We start from the raw sequence: 22273 nt of genomic DNA on the forward strand, positions 1-22273 counted from the left end.
ATTCATAAATAATTTATATTCATCATATTTACAAAAAACAATTAATTTCATATAAAAGGCTATTATATATATAAATATATACACTAGACACAACATTTCGTATTAGCAAAAACATAACATTATAAATATGTGTGTGTGTGTGAGAGAGAGAGAGATAAATAGAATTTGGAGAGTCGGTCAATTTTTAATTGTTTTAAATATTAAAAATTGCTAATTATTGTATTGTATATCTTTTAAATTTTTAAGTTGTTAATTATTATGATTTACAATATTATTTACGTCAGTTTCAAATAATGTATGTTACTTCATCTTATGTGGCACTGATCGAATTTTGAAAGTCAATCAAAATTATTATATGTCTCTTAAATATTTAAGTTGTTAATTATTATGATTTATAGTAATTTTTTATGTCATTTTAAAATAATTTATGTTACTTTCTCTGTCCTAATTTATGAGACATTAATAGAATTTTGAGAGTCAACCAAATTTATTATATGTTTTAAAAAAATATCTTAAATTGTTAATTATTGTGATTTATAGTATTTTTACATCATTTCAAATAATATATGTTATTTTGTGTGTCTTAGTTTATGTGTTACTCATAGAATTTTGAGAGTTAACCTAATTTTTTTATGTCATCTAAATATTATAAATTTATAATTATTGTGATTTATACATATTTTACATAAATTTTAAATATATAAAAGATTTTTAAGAAAGTAAGACAAATTAATTATGACGAAGGAAATATAAATTGATATGAATTCTGGAAAAAATATTAACTCTTTATCATTCTATCTAAGAAAAGAATATAAAGAAAATAGTGTGTCATACTAATTACTAATCATTTTTTTGTTATTATTTAAGATAAATTACACATTGAACTTCATGTAATAATGAGATGCGCTTCTTAATTCTAATTTTTACTTGTGAACACTAAATTAAAAATATAGACATTTAAGAAAATAATATATAACAATTTAAGATAACAAATAAATTATTTTTAAAATCTATAAATTTATATCATTAAGCGATAGTAAATAGAAAATTAAATTTAAATCATGAGTATTTCCAAAATAACAAATATTCCCATAATTAATACCGACAATACCTGAAATTTGTTTTTGAATTAATCTACATTATTACGTTATTATATTTATGCTAAAAGTTTGATTGGGGAAAAATATTGATCTAATTTGATTTAATATTTTTGTTAACAAATTTATTTTTTAAAAAAAATAAAAAATAATAGTAAACACTTAAAATTTCTCTATAAAGATTTGATATTAAATTTGTAATAATTATATTGGGCCCGTATAGAGACCTTCAGTTATCTAGTACATATATATAGTAATTTCTTCTGAATTTGAATATAGAAAATGTTCGGCACCTAGTGAACAAATCTCTTGATGGGTGCATTGGTCTAATAACAAATATCTAAGCTTTGTTTTAAGAGGAGGGTCAACGGTTCAATTCTCATTTTGAACAATTATTTACACATTTTCTATTTTCCTCTTTCTCCCCCAATATAAACTCTCACATGTTTTACTTTTTTTCCTTCTTCTTTTTTATTACCTTTTTTATACTTTAACTTTTAGTCATAATTTTATTTACGTTTTATGAATTTTTTGTGACATGATAAAATTAAAATGTCATATTCAATCACTTTTTTATTTTTCTTGAGAAATTTTGACTATTTAGTTGAGAAATTCTTTAAGATAAATTTTTTCCCTCAAAAACTGAAAGGTTGTTTTGTTTGTTTTTGTAATAGCAGTATTAATCTTTATTTTTCTCATTAATGTTTTAAACATCGCATTTAAATAACTATGCACCTATACTATGTGATTTATAATAATTTTATATTAAAAGAAGTGAGCACCCACTAGTGGCAGAACTAAATTTTGGCTAAGGAGTGTCAACATATAAAGTAGTGAAATTGCATAGAAGCCAAGGAGTGTCAATATGTAATATATACACATAAAAAATATTTTTATTCTACCCTCACAATGTAACCTTCCGACGAAGGGACCCCTCAACAATATGTGGCTCCACCACTGACATCCACAAACCGAAAATCCCGGATCTACCACTGTAATTTGGTATTATAAAAGTAAAAAAAAAAAGATATATTTTTCTCTTTTTGTTTTATTTGTGTTTGCTTTGGAATAATAAAAAGAAGAAATGGGAGAAAAATCTTCATTTATTCTTTTTCTTTATATTGGTGATGTGCTCGAATAATAACTTCTTAAAAGGAGGATTTGTAAAGCTGAATTTGTCAGGGTTAAAATATTAAGAAAAATTCATTAAAATGTCCTACTCATGATTTCATTATTCATAACGCCAATATAATTAAGACATCAAGACGTTCATAGTTTTGTAGGCAGGGAAAATTAGAAAATGCATTCGGAGTAACTTTTTTTATACACTCATAAAATTCTAATTTAATTTGGTGCATGTGACAAAATTAATACAACATTCATCCATTTTTACTTATTTATTTATTTAGTATTGACTTGACATATAAAAAAATAAAAATAAAAATAAAAATAAAATTTATTTTATTTTATTTTTAAACATAATAAATTTAATATTTTATATATATATATTTTTAAAAATTAATAATTATTATTAATAATAAAAAATAAATCAAAAATAAATTATCTCTTCATTTTAGTCTTTAGATAAGAGTTGTTTAAGCAACGTCAGCTACAGCATAAGGCAAGTAAAGCAAAGATTTTAGGTCCATAATTTTTGGAGTCTCAAATTTTAATAGTAATAATAGGTTTATAAATTAATTAAAAAGATAAATATTTTAAACAATTTAAAAAGAACAATAATTTTTTTTAATAAACTAAGAAAAGAAAACATCAAAATATATATGAACGATTCAAAGTAACAACAATATATTTATTGTGATTGTATAATTGGAGTGTAAACAGGCTAGATTCACGATTTTACCATTACTTTGAGTGAGGTAAGTAAATTTTATCTAATAGACATTTGACAATTAACAGGAGTATTTCAAAACAAATTTAAATAAAAATACATGAGTACTATAGAAGTCATAATCAAAATCTTAAGAAAAAAATATTGACAACACGAATAATAAAATAATAAAGCAAAAGAAACAATGATGGTATAAAATTGAAGAATAAGATACTCCATATTTTCTACTGATATATAAGAGGGAGTTTATGATGGGACTTTTGAATGTCCCATCATAAACTCCCTATATAATACATAATATAATATAATAAATCATTTTTTCTATTATATAATATATATAATATATATTTATTTTCTAAGGGAGTTTATATAATATATAATATAATATATACATAAACACCCTTTTATTATATAGTAGAAAATAAATATAATATATATATATATATATATATATATAATATAATATAATAAATTATTTACAAATGACTTAAAATATTTAATATTTAAAATTCTACCATAAAATAGGTTGACTCTCAAAATTCTATCCGGGTCACATATATTGAGACAGAAAAAATAACGTATATCATTTTAAAATTACCAAAAAAGTATTAAAAATAATAATAATTAACAACTTAAAATATCTGGAAGACATTTTAAAAGGGTTAATTTTGTAATTTTATCCATATCACATAAATTAGGAAGTTATTTGAAAGTTACATAAAAATATTATAAATCACAATAATTAATAACTTAAATTTTTTTTTTTAAAAAAAGTGCAAATTTGGATGACTCTTCAAATTTCATTTGTGTCACATAAATTGAGACAACAAAAATAGCATATATTGCGTCCATTTTAATTTATTTGTCTTAATTTTTTTTTATATTTACAAATTGCGTAAAAATACTATAAATCATGATAATTGACAACATAAAATATGTTTTGAAAAAGATACAAAAAATTGCACTGATTCTTGAAGTTAATCTATCGTAAAAATACTATAAATCATGATAATTGACAACATAAAATATTTTTAAAAAATATACATATAAAAAATTTCGATTGATTCTTGAAATTAATCTATCGTTAAAATTTATGTATAAAATACAATAAATCGTGATAATTGACAACTTAAAATATTTATTAAAAATGCACAAAAAAAGAAATTGACTGATTCTTAAAATTAATCTATCAATGTCACATAAAATGAGACAAAAGTAGTAATATGTATTATTTAATGTCAAATTACTGAAAACTACGTAAAATGTATTGTAAATCTTAACAATTAACAACATTTGATTAACTCTTGAAATTTTATCTATGCTACATACATTGAGACAAGTGGAGTAATATATATTAAGTATTTACAAATTACGTAAAAATATTATAAATTACATTATTAACAACTTAAAATATTTAAAAATCATATTAAATTTAAATAACTCACTATATTTTATCTGTGTCACATACATTAGGACAAAAAATAATAGTTATTGGGCCCGTGCGTAAGAGAGTTTATGCCCAAGTATAATATATAATATTCAATGACTCTCCAAATTTCATTTGTGTCACATAAATTGAGACAACAAAAATAACATTTATTGGGTCCATTTTAATTTATTTGTCTTATTTTTTAAAATTTTTTATATTTAAAAATTGCGTAAAAATACTATAAATCATGATAATTGACAACATAAAATATGTTTTGAAAAAGATACAAAAAATTCCATTGATTCTTGAAGTTAATCTATCGTAAAAATACTATAAATCATGATAATTGACAACATAAAATATTTCAAAAATAAATACATTTAAAAAAATTTGATTGATTCTTGAAATTAATCTATCGTTAAAAATTATGTATAAAATACAATAAATCGTGATAATTGACAACTTAAAATATTTATTAAAAAAACAAAAAAAAAATTGACTGATTCTTAAAATTAAATCGTGATAATTGACAACATAAAATTGTTCAAAAATGTTGTATGTGGGTAGTCTTATTGTGCCTTGAATAGCGTCAAAGAAAGTACAGGTTTGTGATAAAAAAAACTTATTTCTTTATCCACGCAAACAATCGCTTCAAAAACTTCGTTTTTAACCCCAAAACATACCATTTATGTTATTGGGCCCGTGCATAGCACGGGCAACAAAATGTAATAGTAATAATAATGATAAGAAGAAAGAGCAGATAAAGGTGATCCAAACCATAACCATGCTCTCCCACAGTTCGACTACCTACTTATGTTTTACCTTAATTATAAATTATTATGCTCTCCTCCCTATAATTAAAATTATGCCCTTGATGAATTGAAGATGTGTCATATCAAACAATGCAAGTGTATAAAAATTATTTTTGATTTTCTATTTGAAAGTAACAATTAATATCATTTGTTGACGAGAAAATGGAAAATATTGTGTTAACCAGAAAAGTTTCTTAAAACTTAATAGTCACGATATTAATGTTTTCACAATATTAACTAAATAATTTATGTAAGAATGGTTAGGTGAGCCTTAGACATTGAGCGTTAAACATGTTTAAATGTACCAATGGTTAGGGCATAAGCGTCACAGAGTTAAGTTGCACATGTAAGTTTCAAAGGTTTTTCCGTTTTTGACATTAATTATTCCTAAAATGCACGAATGGTTAGGGTATAAGCGTCACAAAGTTAAGTCCCACATGTAAGTTTTAAGGTGTTTTGACATTATTTCACTCTAGGGCGAGCACCAAAACTGCCTTTGAAAACATTATTATAAAGAAATGAAACTTGAGTTTAGCTCGACCTAAAAAGTAATATACGAGGGAAAATTGTCCAAAAATTATAGAAGGACATCATCCATCCTATTATCCACCAATGTGAGACTCTTTGACATGCATATCTATTTTCCATCTTTTAACTTGTTACCATCAATTATAATGATCCTCAAATTAGATCTCATAATCAATCATAAGTTAATCGCTTACTCTTCTTATATCTAAACTTCCCTTCTTTTAATTTGTTACCACCAAAATAAATCTAATTATAAATTGTTGATGATCCTACTCAAACTAGATCTCTTAATCAATAATATTGTTATAAGTTAATCACTTACTTTCCTTCTATCTACTCTCCTTCTAATTTGTTGACATTGAGTAATTATGATATGAATTTACAATGATCCTACTGAAACTAAATACAATATTGTTAAGCTAATCACTTACTTTACTTAATCTAGATTCCTTCTTAAATTTGTTACCATCAAATAATCTGATTAATCAGAATTTATAATGATCCTACTCAAACTAAATTTCATTATCAATACAATATTCTTAAGTTAATCAATTACTATCGGTAAATCTAGTTTCTTCTTTAAATTTGTTACCATCGAATAATTCTTAGTTAGAATTAATAATGATCCTAATACTCAAACTAAATATCATAATATATGTAATATTGTTAAGTTAATCAATTACTCTCCATATATCTAGTTTCCTTCTTTAAATTAGTTGCCGTCAAATAGTTCTAAGTACTGAATTTGTAATGAACCTACTCAAACTACTTGCCTTCTTTTAATTTATAATGATCCTAATAATCAAATCAAACAACTTGCCTTCTTTTAATCTATAATGATCCTACTCAAATTAAATTAAAACACACTATAAATGGGAGTATTAGATGGAAGTCATAATTAAGTTGTTTCTACCATAGTCCCTATGTTAGAAAATTTAAACATCAAAGATGAGTTGCTGCCAACTTCTCATTTTCTCTCTCAACAATAGCATTAACACCTCCCATTAATGCTATTTCTTCCTCTCAATAACCTCTGCTATAATAATAACTCCCTTCATCTTCTCCACCTGTTCCCTATAATCCCTCTTTTCCCCCTTTCTCCATAGCCCCCTTTAATTCCCTTCACAAGAAAAAATCATTTTCTTCTTCATCCATGTAAACAAACTCAAAAAATACACACACAAAGTTTTCAGCCTCCAAAAAGTTTGACCAGATCTGGATTAATTTTCTACACTTCTTTTTTTTTCAATCCAAAGGCTTCATAGAGAGTAAGTTTACTGTTCCATCATTCTCTTGCTTTCTTTTTTTTTTTTCCTCTCTTGAATTGTTTACTCAATTGAACATCCTTCGTCAGAAAATTATACTGCATCTATCTCTGTGTAAGATAAATTATTTTTTTTTTCATACAAAAATGATGTGTTGAATTTGCTATTTGTTATATATGCCATTGTTGAGAGACTTGTATAGGAGTGAAGTTTGGACTTTACCAGATATTAGTTGTCACTATATATATGTTTTACCCAAGTTTGAAAAAGGAAAAGAAAAAAAGAAGACCTTCTGTCCGTGTTCACACTTTGAGTCAACTTTATGTTTTGTTATTATTCCAATTTTTTCTCATTTCACTTTTGGCACAGTCAAAAAGAATTAAATTTTATTTTCCTTGTCACATCAAGACATAGAAAAGAATAGAATAAAAACAAAATCGCCTTTGTTTTGACGTCCCAAAATAAAATGAGGTAAAAAATATTTAAGTTTTCTATACATAGAGACAAGCAAGTAGAGAGTGTGGTGGGGGTTGGGGGTTGGGGGTGGGTTTAGGGTTTGAAGAGATTTATTTGTGTATATATATGCATCATATAGTGAGAGGTTATACAATCACATCAAGAATGTCTTCTTGAGAAGTTCAGTTTTTTGCGTAAGTCAATAATTTGTTCTAGTTACGTTTTTTTTGTGTTATCTATATACGATCTTGAGCTATTTCTCAACAACAACTACACTAATTTTAATTTTAAACCATGGTGGCATGACGAATTAAGGAACCCTAGAACAAAAAATGTAAATTTACAAGTCTTCTCATCCTAAAAATGATCATTTTTAACAATCGTACATGTTTGTGATTTTTTATTTTTTTTAATAACCTTGAACATATGTTGTTGAGCTTTTGCTTTTGTCCACGCTTCCGTATATATAATCTTTACCATGTGTGTTGTTTTGTAATTCACAAAGATGGGCCTTTTTTTTTTTTTTTTGTTGCAGATGAGATAATTTATGTTTTTAAGAGAAAAAAATTGAAGAAGAAAAAGGTGATAATCAAGATGTTTAATAGCCACCAGCACTTGCTCGACATATCGTCCTCAGCTCAACGAACACCTGATAACGAGTTGGACTTCATTCGTGATGAAGAGTTTGATAGCAACTCTGGTGCTGATAATATGGAAGCTCCCAATTCAGGTGATGACGATCAAGCTGAACCAAACCAACCTCCAAACAAGAAGAAGCGTTATCATCGCCACACGCAGCATCAGATTCAGGAAATGGAGTCGTAAGTTATTTAAATTTAATTTATATATACTGACAGTACGTTTATATAAGATAAATTGTTCCGTTTTTTTTGTGTCATTGTACAGCTTTTACAAGGAATGCAATCATCCAGATGACAAGCAAAGGAAGGAATTGGGAAGAAGACTCGGGTTGGAGCCATTACAAGTGAAATTTTGGTTCCAGAACAAGCGTACTCAGATGAAGGTGAAACTTTTTATGGCCTTAATGTGAAGTTAATGTATTGGATGTAAATAAATATCCAAACATTTTGGGAAAATTGAGATTAATAGATTCGTTCAATTCATATAGACAGGATGATTGAGGTATGTGTGCTTGACAAGTTTTTAATTAGATTGTGATTTATTGTTGTTGTAGGCTCAACATGAGCGATGTGAGAACACACAGTTGAGGAATGAAAATGAGAAGCTTCGCGCTGAGAACATAAGGTACAAAGATGCTTTGAGCAATGCAGCATGCCCAAACTGTGGAGGACCAGCAGCTATAGGAGAGATGTCATTTGATGAGCATCAGTTGAGGATAGAAAATGCTCGTCTTAGAGATGAGGTAAGAGTGTTACTTATTAAAAACTACGATATCATTTTAACTTTTGTTACCTTGCCTCAATTTTAATTTCAAGTTATTAATATTTCTTGTTGTGTACAGCGATAAATGTAGTTACTTTATGAAACTTGTAATTTTAAATGTGTCACGAGATTTAAATAGATATAAAATTTGTTAAGAGTATTAAATAATCTTTAAAAAGGGTGGGAGGGGGGAGTGGAGGGTCAATTTTGCCTTTAACGGTTTAAATATATCCCTCCTCGATTAGGCCAGTCTAGGGTGGAAACTCAATCCTACATAACCCTAATGTTTTGATAAGGTGATGCCAACCCATTTTACACCTCCTCTCCATTTATCCTTCCACAACCAGCATTTCCCCTTATCCTTCATTGGTGTGAAACATTTTTCTTTTTAGCAGATTAGTAGTACCTTGCTATTTTTAGAAATAATTTAATTTTAAAATTATAATTTTACCTTTTGTAAGATGATTTCTTATTTTTAAACTATAAAATATCCAAAAAAAATCACTTTTAATTTTGCACACAATTAAACATTGTCACTTTTATTAGGATGAGCAAGAACTTTGTAATAAGAAAATAGTATCAGATGAAATGCCATTTTAGGTGACTTGACAGAAATCTAAAGTTATTTTATGGATCTTCCTTTTTTATCCTACAGATTGACAGGATAACTGGAATAGCTGGAAAATATGTTGGTAAATCAGGACTTGGCTTTTCTCATCAACTTCCTCTTCCTCCGCCCGAAGCCCCTCGGGCTCTGGATCTTGCTTTTGGGCCTCAATCGGGCCTGCTTGGAGAAATGTACGCTGCTGGTGACCTTCTAAGAAATGCTGTTACGGGCCTTACAGATGCTGAGAAGCCCGTGGTCATTGAGCTTGCTGTTACTGCAATGGAGGAACTTATAAGAATGGCTCAAACTGAAGAGCCATTATGGATGCCAAGCTCAGGCATCATCTCTTCTGAGATTTTATGTGAGCAAGAATATGCTCGTATTTTCCCTCGAGGCATTGGCCCTAAGCCAGCTACACTCAATTCTGAAGCCTCACGAGAATCTGCTGTTGTTATTATGAATCATATCAATTTAGTTGAGATTTTGATGGATGTGGTAAGATGAGATCTCTAATTTTACATGCACCCTTACCTTCCTCGGACCTTGTGTGAACACGGATATGCTTTGTGCACTTTTTTTGCTAATTATTTTTGTGATGATTTCAGAACCAATGGACAACTGTTTTTGCTGGTCTAGTGTCAAAAGCAATGACTCTTGAAGTCTTATCAACTGGCGTAGCAGGAAATTACAATGGAGCATTGCAAGTGGTATTGTTCAAATTCCACTTACAATATTTTGTTCGAATTCTTTCATTCTTTTTTAAACAGATGAAATATACTCTAATGAATTTTTCTGTTATGTTCTAATTTTAGATGACAGCAGAATTTCAAGTTCCATCCCCACTTGTTCCAACTCGGGAGAACTATTTCGTAAGATATTGTAAACAACATGGTGAAGGGACTTGGGTAGTGGTTGATGTTTCCTTGGACAATTTGCGCCCTACTTCAGTTCCGCGTTGCAGAAGAAGGCCATCTGGTTGTTTAATTAGAGAAATGCCAAATGGTTACTCAAGGGTATCGACATTCCTCAAATTTTAAACTCTTTATTAGAAGATGATTAAACTCTTTATAATTAATTAAGTGGTAACACATTGTTATTTGTCTAGGTTATATGGGTTGAACACGTTGAGGTGGATGAAAAAGCTGTCCATGACATCTACAAACCTCTTGTCAATTCAGGGATTGCGTTTGGAGCAAAACGTTGGGTAGCAACTTTAGATAGACAATGTGAACGCCTTGCAAGTGTATTGGCGATTAACATCCCAACAGGAGATGTTGGAAGTAATAGCAAAAAAATCTCTTCCATTAATTAGTTTGTCAATGTTGTACAATTGCTAATGTTTACTAATGTTTTTTTTCTCCTAATTTCCAGTCATCACTTGTCCAGCTGGTCGAAAGAGTATGCTAAAACTTGCTGAGAGAATGGTGATGAGCTTTTGTTCTGGAGTTGGTGCATCGACAACTCACATATGGACAACGTTGTCTGGAAGTGGTGCTGATGATGTGAGAGTCATGACTAGGAAGAGTATCGATGATCCAGGGAGACCTCCTGGTATTGTGCTGAGTGCTGCAACATCTTTTTGGCTGCCAGTTTCTCCTAAGAGAGTGTTTGATTTTCTCCGGGATGAAAACTCTAGAAATGAGGTAAATCATTAAGCAAATTCGCCTTCAATTAAGTTCACTCTGTTTTATTGTGTGTCCTAAATATATGTGCAGTGGGATATTCTTTCAAATGGAGGGATTGTTCAAGAAATGGCACACATTGCAAATGGTCGTGATCCAGGAAACTGTGTATCTCTACTCCGTGTCAATGTATGATATCATTATTTAATCCGGTTTGTTAATTTGGCAAAAAAATAAAATAAATAAATACTCAAAATAAGTATTTTTATTTTTGCAGACCGGAACAAACTCTAACCAGAGTAACATGCTGATACTCCAAGAGAGCACAACTGATATAACAGGATCTTATGTTATTTACGCTCCAGTTGATATTGCTGCAATGAATGTGGTGCTAGGTGGGGGTGACCCTGACTATGTTGCTCTGTTGCCATCTGGTTTTGCTATTCTTCCAGACGGACCGATGAATCATCATGGTGGAGGTAATTCAGAAATCGATTCTCCTGGTGGATCGCTACTAACTGTAGCATTTCAGATATTGGTTGATTCAGTCCCAACTGCAAAGCTTTCCCTTGGCTCAGTTGCGACTGTTAATAGTCTCATAAAATGCACCGTTGAAAAGATCAAAGGTGCTGTAACTTCTGCAAATGCATGATCGAAATCCAAGGTAAAACATCTTTTACACATGTGTTTTACTTCCTCTAACTATCCCAGTTTATTCGTAGTATGCATCTCTCTTTTTAGTCCGTGAAATATTGAAAAATAGTTGAACTTAAAATTTCTCATTATACTCGTAGTGAAATGATTTTTATCCAACACAAACATCTGTGACTTGTTTTGAAGCTACAAATTTCAATAGCATTTTTATATGGTTAGTTATTTGTTATGAACACTTGTCTTAGTGCATTTTTTTTTTTTGTGATAGGTGGCAGGTGGCCTTGAAGGGGGAAGAGTTACAAGATTGTGAGATGAAAGGGAAGGAGCTAGTGGAGAAGGCAACCCAAAGGAAATCCTTGCAAGTGGTGATTGTTTTTTTTGGCAAAAAAGCATTTCACTATCCTGCAAGGGTGTAGTTTTTTTTTTAATATAGGGTTTAGGGTAGACTTTACCAATGTTATATTGGTACATGTCAAGAATATTATAAAACTAAGCTAGCAACAAAGCTTTATTTTGTTTTGAACCCTTTTGCTTTAAGGGTTAATTGTTGGGACAAGTTCTCTATGTTTTAAAAAGAAGTTTAGTATGACTTCTGAAAAGCTTGTGTTATATAATTTGCTAGCGCTAGCAAATTTATGGTTTCGTTTTTCTATGTTTTTGCATTAATTTGAAATATTTTAGTTTCGGATATGTTGTATGGAAGTTGCAAAAAATGATTCGTGAAGAATTAAGCCATGAATTTGATTCATGGTGTTTGCAACTTGTCATACTTGATCGACAAATGATCAAAATCATTTTTGAGAACTCGAACAGGTACAAGAGTCCAATATTAAGGGCTTATTCAGTATAGAAAAAATATTTTTCAAAAAATATTTATCAATTTTTCATATTCGGTAAGTCAAATGTTCAGGAAAACATATTTTTTAAAAAAATTTAGTAGTTTCTTACTTCCAGGTGTCTCCAACACATCTCACGTTCACCTCCTACTTCCATAACCCCTATCCCCACCACCCATTCTTCACCCTTCTCCTATAATATTTGTCTAACTTATATATATACAAATATTTTTATAATAATATTTTATTTTTTTGCATATGTAACTAACACAAATTAATACTAATATTTTTTTGATCTGAACATGTTGATCCATTCCTTCCATCAACTTCCAAGGATAGTTAAGGGTCTGCTACAACTTGACAAGAGTCAAATGCCTAGCATTAGGACAAAATTTGACAAAACTAATTTTTTTTTTAAGCTGAGTTTTTATGTATATATAGTTTATACCAGAGGGTTATAAAATTATTAGGCCTTCTGGACTGATGGATGATAAAATCCATAGTAGCTTCACAAAAGTCCTATATCGGTAGAGAGATGGGAATCTGGTCTCCTTATATGGATTTGGACAAATTTTCCTTAGCTAATTTCTAGGGTTGATAGGCTCAGGTATCATATCTTGACACATATGTGTGTTGTGTTGAGACCTTTTTTTGTTAATATAACACCACTCAGACATTATCTATGTAATTGAAAGAAAAAAAATACTAATATTTTCATGAAAATTATTTTCCTTCGTATCAATCCTACGGGAACGATAAGTTTAATTAATGATGATGATGATAAGAAAGGGATAAAAACAAGAACATGCATGTAGAAGAAAGTAGAAGAGACCAGGAGAAGAATTATGTTCTTAAATTAGGTTTGACAATTAAGAAAGAAAATGAAAAAGTCAAACTTTGTTATAATTGTACCATATCAGAAAAGAGGACGTTACTGCATATTTCCAGTAATATATTCCGTCAATACAAATCATCAATAACTTGTTCAAACACACTACTACTTTAGTATATTCTACGTTTATTTCTAACTGAAAAATAGACCTATAATGAGAAAATAAAAATATTTCTACGTTGAGTGGGATTTGAGAAATTATGTGAAATAGTACTAGTACATCATTAGCAGGATGTATTAATAATGAATTTTAATGGCAATGACTATTGAAGTTGTTGCATCACATAAATGAACTGTGCAAGACTTTGGCATAACTGGCCACTGTTCAGTAAAGCCAGTTTCACTGGTGGTTCCCATTATGTTTCCTGTACACACAGCATCATAACTCAAAATATTAAACACCTTATCATAATATACTTAGAAACTTCCCATACTGGTATATCTCAGTATCAACGATGAGACCAGAAATACGTATTTATTTATTTCTTTATTTATATGCTCTCATGGGGCTGAATGATACTACTATGCAATTTGTGTGACCAAATCATGTAGCCTCTACACAATATGCATGGGATATTAGTTGTTCATTTTAATTACGTATTTAGTTTAAGTTATTAATATATAGAACTTATTATAGTTAGGAGTCGTTTATTTTTATTAAGATTAAGACATTTTTGAATTTGAATACACATTTATGATTTAACTATTAAGATATGCATTAATAAGATCTAGATGTCTAGCTAGGGGGATGATGGCTTGGATAAAAAAAGATGTTGTATTAAGATCTAAATTTTAAATAATTAAAAATATTTAATTTTCAACATCTTACTATATAATATTTATCCTTTTTTAATTAAAAATTATAAAATAAACAGACATATCACTTGGAACCATAGATAATTAAGATCTACCTATTAGTGTAAAAAGTTATTACACTTACAATAACGATATTACTTAAAATCATTTATAAACTATTTAAAACAAATTTAAGTGATATACATAAACAATATTGTAATTTCCTACCCTCGGTAAAACTTAAGAAGTCATAGCAGATATTAATCAATTTTTTAAGTTACATTATCATGTATATGACTTGAAAAAATAAGTTGTCATTTATCCAAATCTTGCCATTACCATTTATAGGAAAACAAAATGCCAAGTGCCATAGTGGATAATGTGAATGAAGGAGATCAAAACTCAAAAGCTTAGTTGAAACTTGAAAGCAAAAAACGTCACTAAATCACTATATATTGTCCCATTGAAATTTTTTGATTGAAATCGTGATAAAATATAAAACATGAGTGTTTTTACACGGAAAAATTAGGATACTTTTCAATATTTTAGTGAAAATCTGCTTTATATCATGCATTTTCCCAGTGAGCTAGTTCGATGAAAAAATCATATTTTATAACACAAGTTTTTCATTGAATCGCGATAGGAAAAACTTTTGGGTAGAGAAAACGGCCAAAGCGCGCCGGAGTATACGAACCATGACCAATTTAGCTTAAACTTTAATGACATGATCCGACAGTCTGTAGTCATAAAATATTGTTAAAAAATGATAAAAATTCGACATTGGTTGTTAATGAGATGGGTGGACTCCTTATAAGGTTTGCTCCCTTTGAGCTAACTTTTGGGATGTGAATTAGGCCTATGACCTAATTTAACATGATATCATAACAAATTAAAGATCACAAAAGTTCTACGAATAGTCTTGGAATGTTAGAAAGCAAGGTTCGAAAGGGTCAAATCTATAATAATTCTATCATATACAATTGAATTACAACAACTTTTGAATAGGTATTTTACATTTGAACTTATTTTTTCTGGTTAAAAAATCTCTTTCCAGTTACACTGAAACAATTAGGAGATCAATTCTCTAACAGGTTCTGCCAGCAATAGGCTACGTCTAAGAACACTTTTACTATACCAAATGTCTCAAGTCTTTTTTTTCTTCCTCGAGTTATATAAAATGAAGCGAATAGAATATTTTGAGAATGGATGGATGGATTTGTTGTTAGTATTAAATTTGAGTAAAAAATGATATTACCAGAACATCTCAAAGTTGTCTGAGGAAATTTAAGGTACTCCCTCCGTTCACTTTTACTTAGTAATATATTTTAAAAAATAATTTTTTAACTTTTACTTGTCACTTTGAACATATCAAGAAAAGACAAAAAAAAAAGAGTTTCTTATTTTACCCTCAACATTAATTATTTATTCCCCAAATTATTTTCCAAAACCCAAGTACTATCACTTAATATGAATATTATTTTTAAGAAGCGTGCAAAGTCCAAAATGAAGGAAAAGAGTAATTCATGTCTTGCGTTTTTGGCTAATGAATAGACAAACAAGTCCAACAGAATGCCATAAAACACAAAGGGTACAAATGCATTAATCGATAGTAGGTGAATACTCCCCAGTCCCCACTTTTTACAGTACAGTTAGTTTCACTTGGTTTTTGTTGTTGATAATCATCTCCTTCTTTGTTGTGGTCACAAAGAGGCACAGAAATATTTAATATGTTCATGGAAAGTGGTTCAGACCACTGTCTTTTAGTTGTTATTAATTTTGAATGAAAGTAAATAGCTAGGGACTGAGACAGCACTGCAGGTACACTACACATCCGCCTAGCTGTTTTAGTAGCTACGTATGTATCTGGACCCGTTAGGATATACGGATCTGCAATTGTCAATTGATAGTAAAAGGTCGTGAAATTAATACTTGAGCTGATCGATATTATGAGAGTGCAATGAAGTCCCATACTATAGAGTAAAAAAGTAAATCAAAAGATAAGAACCAACATGGTTTATATATATTATATAAGAGTAAATCCTATTTGGAAAAGGACTGAAGCTGCCAACTGATGTAAAATCAATCTGCACAAGTGTTCTTTAACTCTTTTACTGGTATGGATCATTCAAAAAAATTGCCCAGCCTTTAAAGGGCTACAGAAGCCTATCATTGGACGTTAAAACAAGTGTTTCAGTTTCCTATAGTTTCACGGGCCAGAGTGTTGGGATCGAAATAATTAGCTGTCATGCAAAAACTAACAAAACAAATCTTGAAAGACCCAACACAAAGTCTGTATGGACGGCCATAAAATGGATAGACCGGCCCATCAGTGTGATCCATTTACTAATGCTAAGATATATAGATTGAAAGCATCCATCCCAAACAAATTAATAAAAAGAGATCGGAGTGGATGGATATGTAACAGTTGAAAAGGAACCTGATCCCCCGTGAAACTTCATGGTGATTTGCATAAATAGGATTTGAGACCCTTGTTTGAATTTATCCCCGTTTAAGGAATAACTTTAATACAGGGTGTGTTTGGTACGAAGGAAAATGTTTTTCAATTTTCTCATGTTTGGTTGGGTTAAATGTTTTCCAAATCAACTCATTTTCCTCAAATTTAAGGAAAATGACTTCCCTTCAAAACTTAAGGAAAACATTTTCCAAAACTTTCTTCCAACTTCAAATTACAATTATTTTTTTGTTGAAAAAATCAATTTATTTTGTTCCTNGTTAGGATATACGGATCTGCAATTGTCAATTGATAGTTAAAGGTCGTGAAATTAGTACTTGAGCTGATCGATATCATGAGAGTACAATGAAGTCCCATACTCTAGAAAAATCCTGGTAACAAAAGGTAGTAAATTAACCAACATGGTTATATTATATAAGAGTAAATCCTATTTGGAAAAGGACTGAAGCAGTCAACTGATGTAAAATAAATCTAAGAAGAAGCTTAACAAGTGCTCTTCAACTGTTTTACTGGTATGGATCATTCAAAAAAATTGGCCTGCCTTTAAAGATTGGACGTTAAAACAAGTGTTTCAGACTTACAGTTTCCTATATATAGTTTCACAGGCCAGAGTGTTGGGATCAAAATAATTAGGTGTCTAACAAAGCAAATCTTGAAAAACCATGAGTAAAAGACAAACGAAAAAAAAAAACCACAAGACACAAAGATTGAACGTGGTTCGATCAATCGACCTACGTCCACAAAGGAGATGAACAAACCACTATACAAAATATAGAGAGAAATAACCTCATCTAATTCACTCGAAATACAAAGATGTTCACACAAGTGATAACACATCACTTGTGTTCCACAAATTACAAAACTCTCAAATCCCCTAGGACTACACTGTGAATACTACTATGTTAGAAGAAGTGAGCCTCTCTTAAACTTTTTCCTACAAGAAAAGGACTAGTTAAATATGGAGACTTCACCTGTTTATGGTAAAAAATGAAGGCAAATACCCAACACAAAGTCTGTATGGACGGCCTTAAAATGGATAAGCCAGCCCATCAGTGTGAATGTGTGATCCATTTACTAATGCTAAGATAGGCTGAAAGCATCCATCCCAAACAAATTAATGAAAAGAGATCAGAGTGGATAGGCATGTACCAGTTGAAAAGGAACCCAATCCCCGGTGAAATTTCACGGTGGAGCAGGTGATTTGCACAAATAGGATCATATGAGACCCTTGTTTAAAATTTAAATTGTATCCCCGTTCAAGGAATAACTTAGAGTGACTTGAATAAACTGCCACAAAACTTGCCTAATCAACTTGAAGCACCAGATCTTTCAATTTAGCAATTTCCCAGAGTACTCTTGTTGAGAATATTAGCAAGACAATGACACTATCGTCATGAATCCTGACCCTTCTTTAACCCAAGTCCAAAATATGAGGGAAGCCAAAGATACCAAAATAACAAATGCGATATTACTTGAGTTAACTTAATACCATGGAACTTAGTTTTACATCAAAATTTCCACTTAAATTTACAAAATCATATCTAACAGCTCAATATTTCCTTGTAATATGATTAATGTAACAAAAGAAAAGGCACGCAAACCAAATAAGCATCTTGTCTGAGGCTGAGTTCATGTTGAATAAAATGGAACCACCAGACACAAGTTCCACAAATTACACGACTCTTTTCTGAATCTCGTCAATCAGCACTTCAACCAAATAAAGCATCATATGTAGTATAAACTTGGTAGAAAAAAACAAGAATTCAGCCACATATGTACAGACATATCACCTGAAATATGCAATTAAGTTCCAGCAGAGGGCAGTGCCGCCATGAAAGAATTGTATGATGATTCAAGATCGAAGTGGAGTTGACGGGCCTGCTGTTCTGTCAACTCATCTGCAGCTCCCATTTTTGACAGCCTTGAGAGCCACTCTCTCATCTTTGTCTTCCCCTCAAAATCAGATGGAAGTATTAAAAGTTTATTAAGGGAAGATGATAGGTCTGACAAAAGGGGATGGACCTGGTCTACAGCAATCATATTCAGCTTCAAAGAGTCCATGGCAGTGATGAAGTTCTGCACACACTCAGCCACAACAGAAGCTGAGGATGCAGATGATGTAGCAGCGGCGGCACGGTGCTCCACAGTGGCAGGCACCCCAGAGGTCACAAGCCGGTTTAAGGCAGCAGGGCAATCCATTTTGTAGGTGTCATGAAATTGCTCAATGCTAGGTACGGTATCTTTCAATGTGGAAGATAAGGTTTTGAAATGAGCAATCAACTTCTGGCATTCAGCTTCATATTCAGCTGGTGAAATGATGTCGCGAACATACGCCTTCTCGAGCTTTTCCGTTGCCTTTATTATAGCAAAGAGCTCTGCAAAGTTTTCATACATTTCTCTTTCCCGCTTATCATTCCATAGCTTAACCTCCATGGGAGTTGGCAACAAGATTTTGACCTTTGTCAAAAAGGTTGGAGAAGAGGATGGGACACGCGCAAAGATGCTAGTCTTTGTCACTGCAAGAACATTATGGCCTAATGTTACAATATGCCAATCTACAACTAACAAATCTTTAAATTACAGTGATCAGACTTATAGGCGCTACCTCCATACAGATATTTGGAAATAGATATTACCAATTGGATCTAGTGTATAATCATATAATCATTTACTTGAAAAGTGCACAAAAGTTCAAACTTCAAAGAACAGCACATATAGAATTTCCCTTATGATAGCTAAAAATAAATTTATCAGTCTACAAAACTAAATGAACAAAAGATCACCATTGTGAGGTAAAAGGACCAGTTCAATAGACATCCTAAACAAATTTATTTGGGATCCCAGTATTCCGAATGATGACAAATACGGTTACCATCCCAGAAATGGGTGGCAGACAATAACCTCCCCAGCAATAGATATTATATATTTCTCCGATAGTTTCTAGTCTCAAAGTTCCCTCAAGAGGTCAAGTTTGATTAACATGCAGAAAGCATATCAAGTGAAAATACAGGAGTTAAAACCACATGAAACTATCTCTATTTATGAGAAGAGGAAGACAGAAAGGAGGTTGAGACCAGAAAAAAATGAGAAATAAAGAAAGAAAGAAGATAGGAGAGGAAGACAAAAAAATAAGTCTTCATCAAAAATAAGAGTGGAGAGTTGGCGAGAAATGAAAGCTGGAGAAGGGGGGCGAAAGAAGGGAATGAGTAGAGAAAAATTGTTGTGTCAATTTTATTTATTTTTTATAATTTTATCCCAGGCTATCTGGGGTGTATACATCAAAAGACAATTACAAGAAGGGGGGCTGGGCCTTACCTCTGAATACAACACAAGGTTGAAGAGTGAAAGGAGGCCAACGTAACATAGACAGTCCAACCCTCGCAAAAGGCATACATATACAATTAACTAACAAAAAAATTCGCCCTGTCATATTTGAGCCTTATATCAAATTCATTTCAGCCAAACAAAATAAAAGTGCCTTATATCAAATTCATTTCAGCCTTATATCAAATTCATTTCGGCCAAACAAAATAAAAGTGCCTTTTATATCATAGGGAGTCCTGAAAAGGTTGAATCTCTTGAGACAATTGAAACTCTATCTCTGATTGAAGATAAAGACCTTTCTCCAACTAATATTCATCATTTAGCTGTGAGATTATGCTTAGCTATTTTTAGATTAGTGTGTACCCTTTATCATTGTGTTCTCTTAATTGATTTGATTTAAGTCTGGTCTTCTGATGAAATTGACGTGATAATTATCTTCTTATTAGACTTTAGAGATAAGTTTTAAATGTATTGGGAATTCTAACTTATCGAAAGTTCATCACACAACAAACAACAACATACTCAATGTAATCCCACAAATGAGGTCTGGGGAGTTCAAAACACAATAAATCTAACCTTTTCTTGCTATGTTTGATTGAATTGATCTACCTCTTTTCCTATTTTTCAATCTTATTTTTCTCTTCTCTATCTCTCTGATTCCTCTTACTGTCCTCACTTCTACCCCTCTACTTTCTCTCCTCTCCCGTTTTTGTACATCCTCACTTCTTACCCTAATGTTGACACTGTCAACAGAAAGAACAATCCTATATATCAGTTCCAGAGAGAAGGAAAACTGATAGAAAATTTAGAAATAAATCAAGCAATGTAATCAAATGGTGGAAAACCTAACCACAAGCAAATACATCTGATGTCCCGAACCAAATGCAAGTAAAAAAATGCACATGTAAAGAGATATGGATAAATGTTATTATACAAATAAGATCAACTTAATGCACACCTTACTAATTACTTGGGGCCAGCTACATGAGTCTACTTCTCTATTCAGCTTTATTTTCTCCTCCACTTTTTCCATGTGTATGGGTAAAACATAAGAATACCTTGATCAATTTTCGGACAAATGTATCTTCTACATATCTTCATCAATCCTTTAACATTACATTGTTACTTTATTCATTTTATCCTATCAATTCCACATATCCATCTTTAACATTAGCATTTCAAAAAATACATATTTCATATGCTTGTTGCATCTGGTTCTGCTTAAACTTCTTCAAGGAGAAAATACCCAAGCTAATAGTCATCAAAATACGATATGCAACAATAAAAATCTGAGCTTTCGATTTAAAAAAAGACCAGTAAGCCGCAAGGACAAGTAAGACACTCCATTCAAAAGCTATGTTGCTCGGACTCTTCAATAATGATGCCCCACCCATATCTTATCCTTCAAAAATGCACTACTTTTGAAGGATCCGACATGCAACCATCCACATTTTTGAAGAGTCCGAACAACATAGTTCAAAAGCCTATCTGAGCAACAAAAGCCTTGAGCAAAAGGGAGATAACTTTACTAAATACTAAAGCCCCTTCTTACACAGATCATATTATTATTATTAATTAAAGGTTAATTAAATACTAAAATCCTCCATAAACATGATATACAGATAGAGCTGAAAACCCCCAGTTAGAACAGATATGCCTAAAGATGCGGATCTAGCCCTTAGCTGTGGATTCAATCGCATCCATTGTTGTTTGTATGTATTGGATTAGTAAAAATATTAAATTACATAAAAAGGAGATGAAAAATTACCCTAAAATTAACAACCCAAAACAAAATTTGTACCACCCAAATCAAGTAGATGGAAAGATATATCTCAAGAAATTGAAGAAACAAATTATAAACTTTGGTAAAGAACCCAAATACATAGAGAGGTAAAAAGAGCAAGGAGAAAAGACTTACGGTAAAGAAGAAGGTGAAAGAAGCGACTTTGAATAATGGGAAGAGTGTTGCAGGTAATCAAGAATAAGAGAGAGAAAGGGGTATTGTCTCTGTACTCTTTGCTTGCGACATACACAGGTTGCGTGTACACTTATTTTTTTCATACATGTTTTTTTTATATTGAAGTTCGACTAATTTATATGGATTGGGGCATAGGCCTCTGTTCGATCAAACCTAAGATTGTTTAAAAAAGGGTTGTCTCATTCATTACACCATATCTTTTTTATGCGGACTTTTATCTATTACTATTGTATACTTCTTTTTTTTCTTTTC

The 22273-nt window shown here is 30.8% G+C and overlaps 2 protein-coding genes across 3 annotated transcripts; one reads left to right on the forward strand and one right to left on the reverse strand.

Annotated features, from left to right (window-relative positions):
* The first annotated feature begins 6681 nt into the window (after window positions 1–6681).
* Window positions 6682–12322, forward strand: LOC125846814 (homeobox-leucine zipper protein PROTODERMAL FACTOR 2). 2 transcript variants are annotated; one of them, XM_049526429.1, is made up of 12 exons: window positions 6682–6983; window positions 7972–8257; window positions 8343–8460; window positions 8632–8820; window positions 9496–9942; window positions 10053–10154; window positions 10260–10460; window positions 10553–10727; window positions 10819–11090; window positions 11163–11258; window positions 11347–11733; window positions 11992–12322. In XM_049526429.1, the coding sequence occupies exons 2-11, from the start codon at window positions 8031–8033 to the stop codon at window positions 11719–11721; spliced, it is 2202 nt and encodes a 733-aa protein (XP_049382386.1). In that variant the 5' UTR covers window positions 6682–6983; window positions 7972–8030; the 3' UTR covers window positions 11722–11733; window positions 11992–12322. The 2 variants fall into 2 exon arrangements, with proteins under 2 accessions (XP_049382386.1, XP_049382387.1); XM_049526430.1 differs by lacking the exon at window positions 6682–6983 and adding an exon at window positions 7552–7630.
* Window positions 12323–18173: 5851 nt separating this feature from the next.
* Window positions 18174–22087, reverse strand: LOC125846839 (vacuolar protein sorting-associated protein 28 homolog 2). Its single transcript, XM_049526512.1, has 2 exons — window positions 21962–22087; window positions 18174–19235 (listed from the first exon to the last, which is right to left on the reverse strand). The coding sequence occupies exon 2, from the start codon at window positions 19150–19152 to the stop codon at window positions 18523–18525; it is 630 nt and encodes a 209-aa protein (XP_049382469.1). The 5' UTR covers window positions 19153–19235; window positions 21962–22087; the 3' UTR covers window positions 18174–18522.
* Between the last annotated feature and the right edge of the window lie 186 nt (window positions 22088–22273).

The sequence above is a fragment of the Solanum stenotomum genome, chromosome 12, assembly GCF_019186545.1.
Source record: "Solanum stenotomum isolate F172 chromosome 12, ASM1918654v1, whole genome shotgun sequence".
In the NCBI taxonomy this organism is placed as follows: Eukaryota; Viridiplantae; Streptophyta; class Magnoliopsida; order Solanales; family Solanaceae; genus Solanum; species Solanum stenotomum.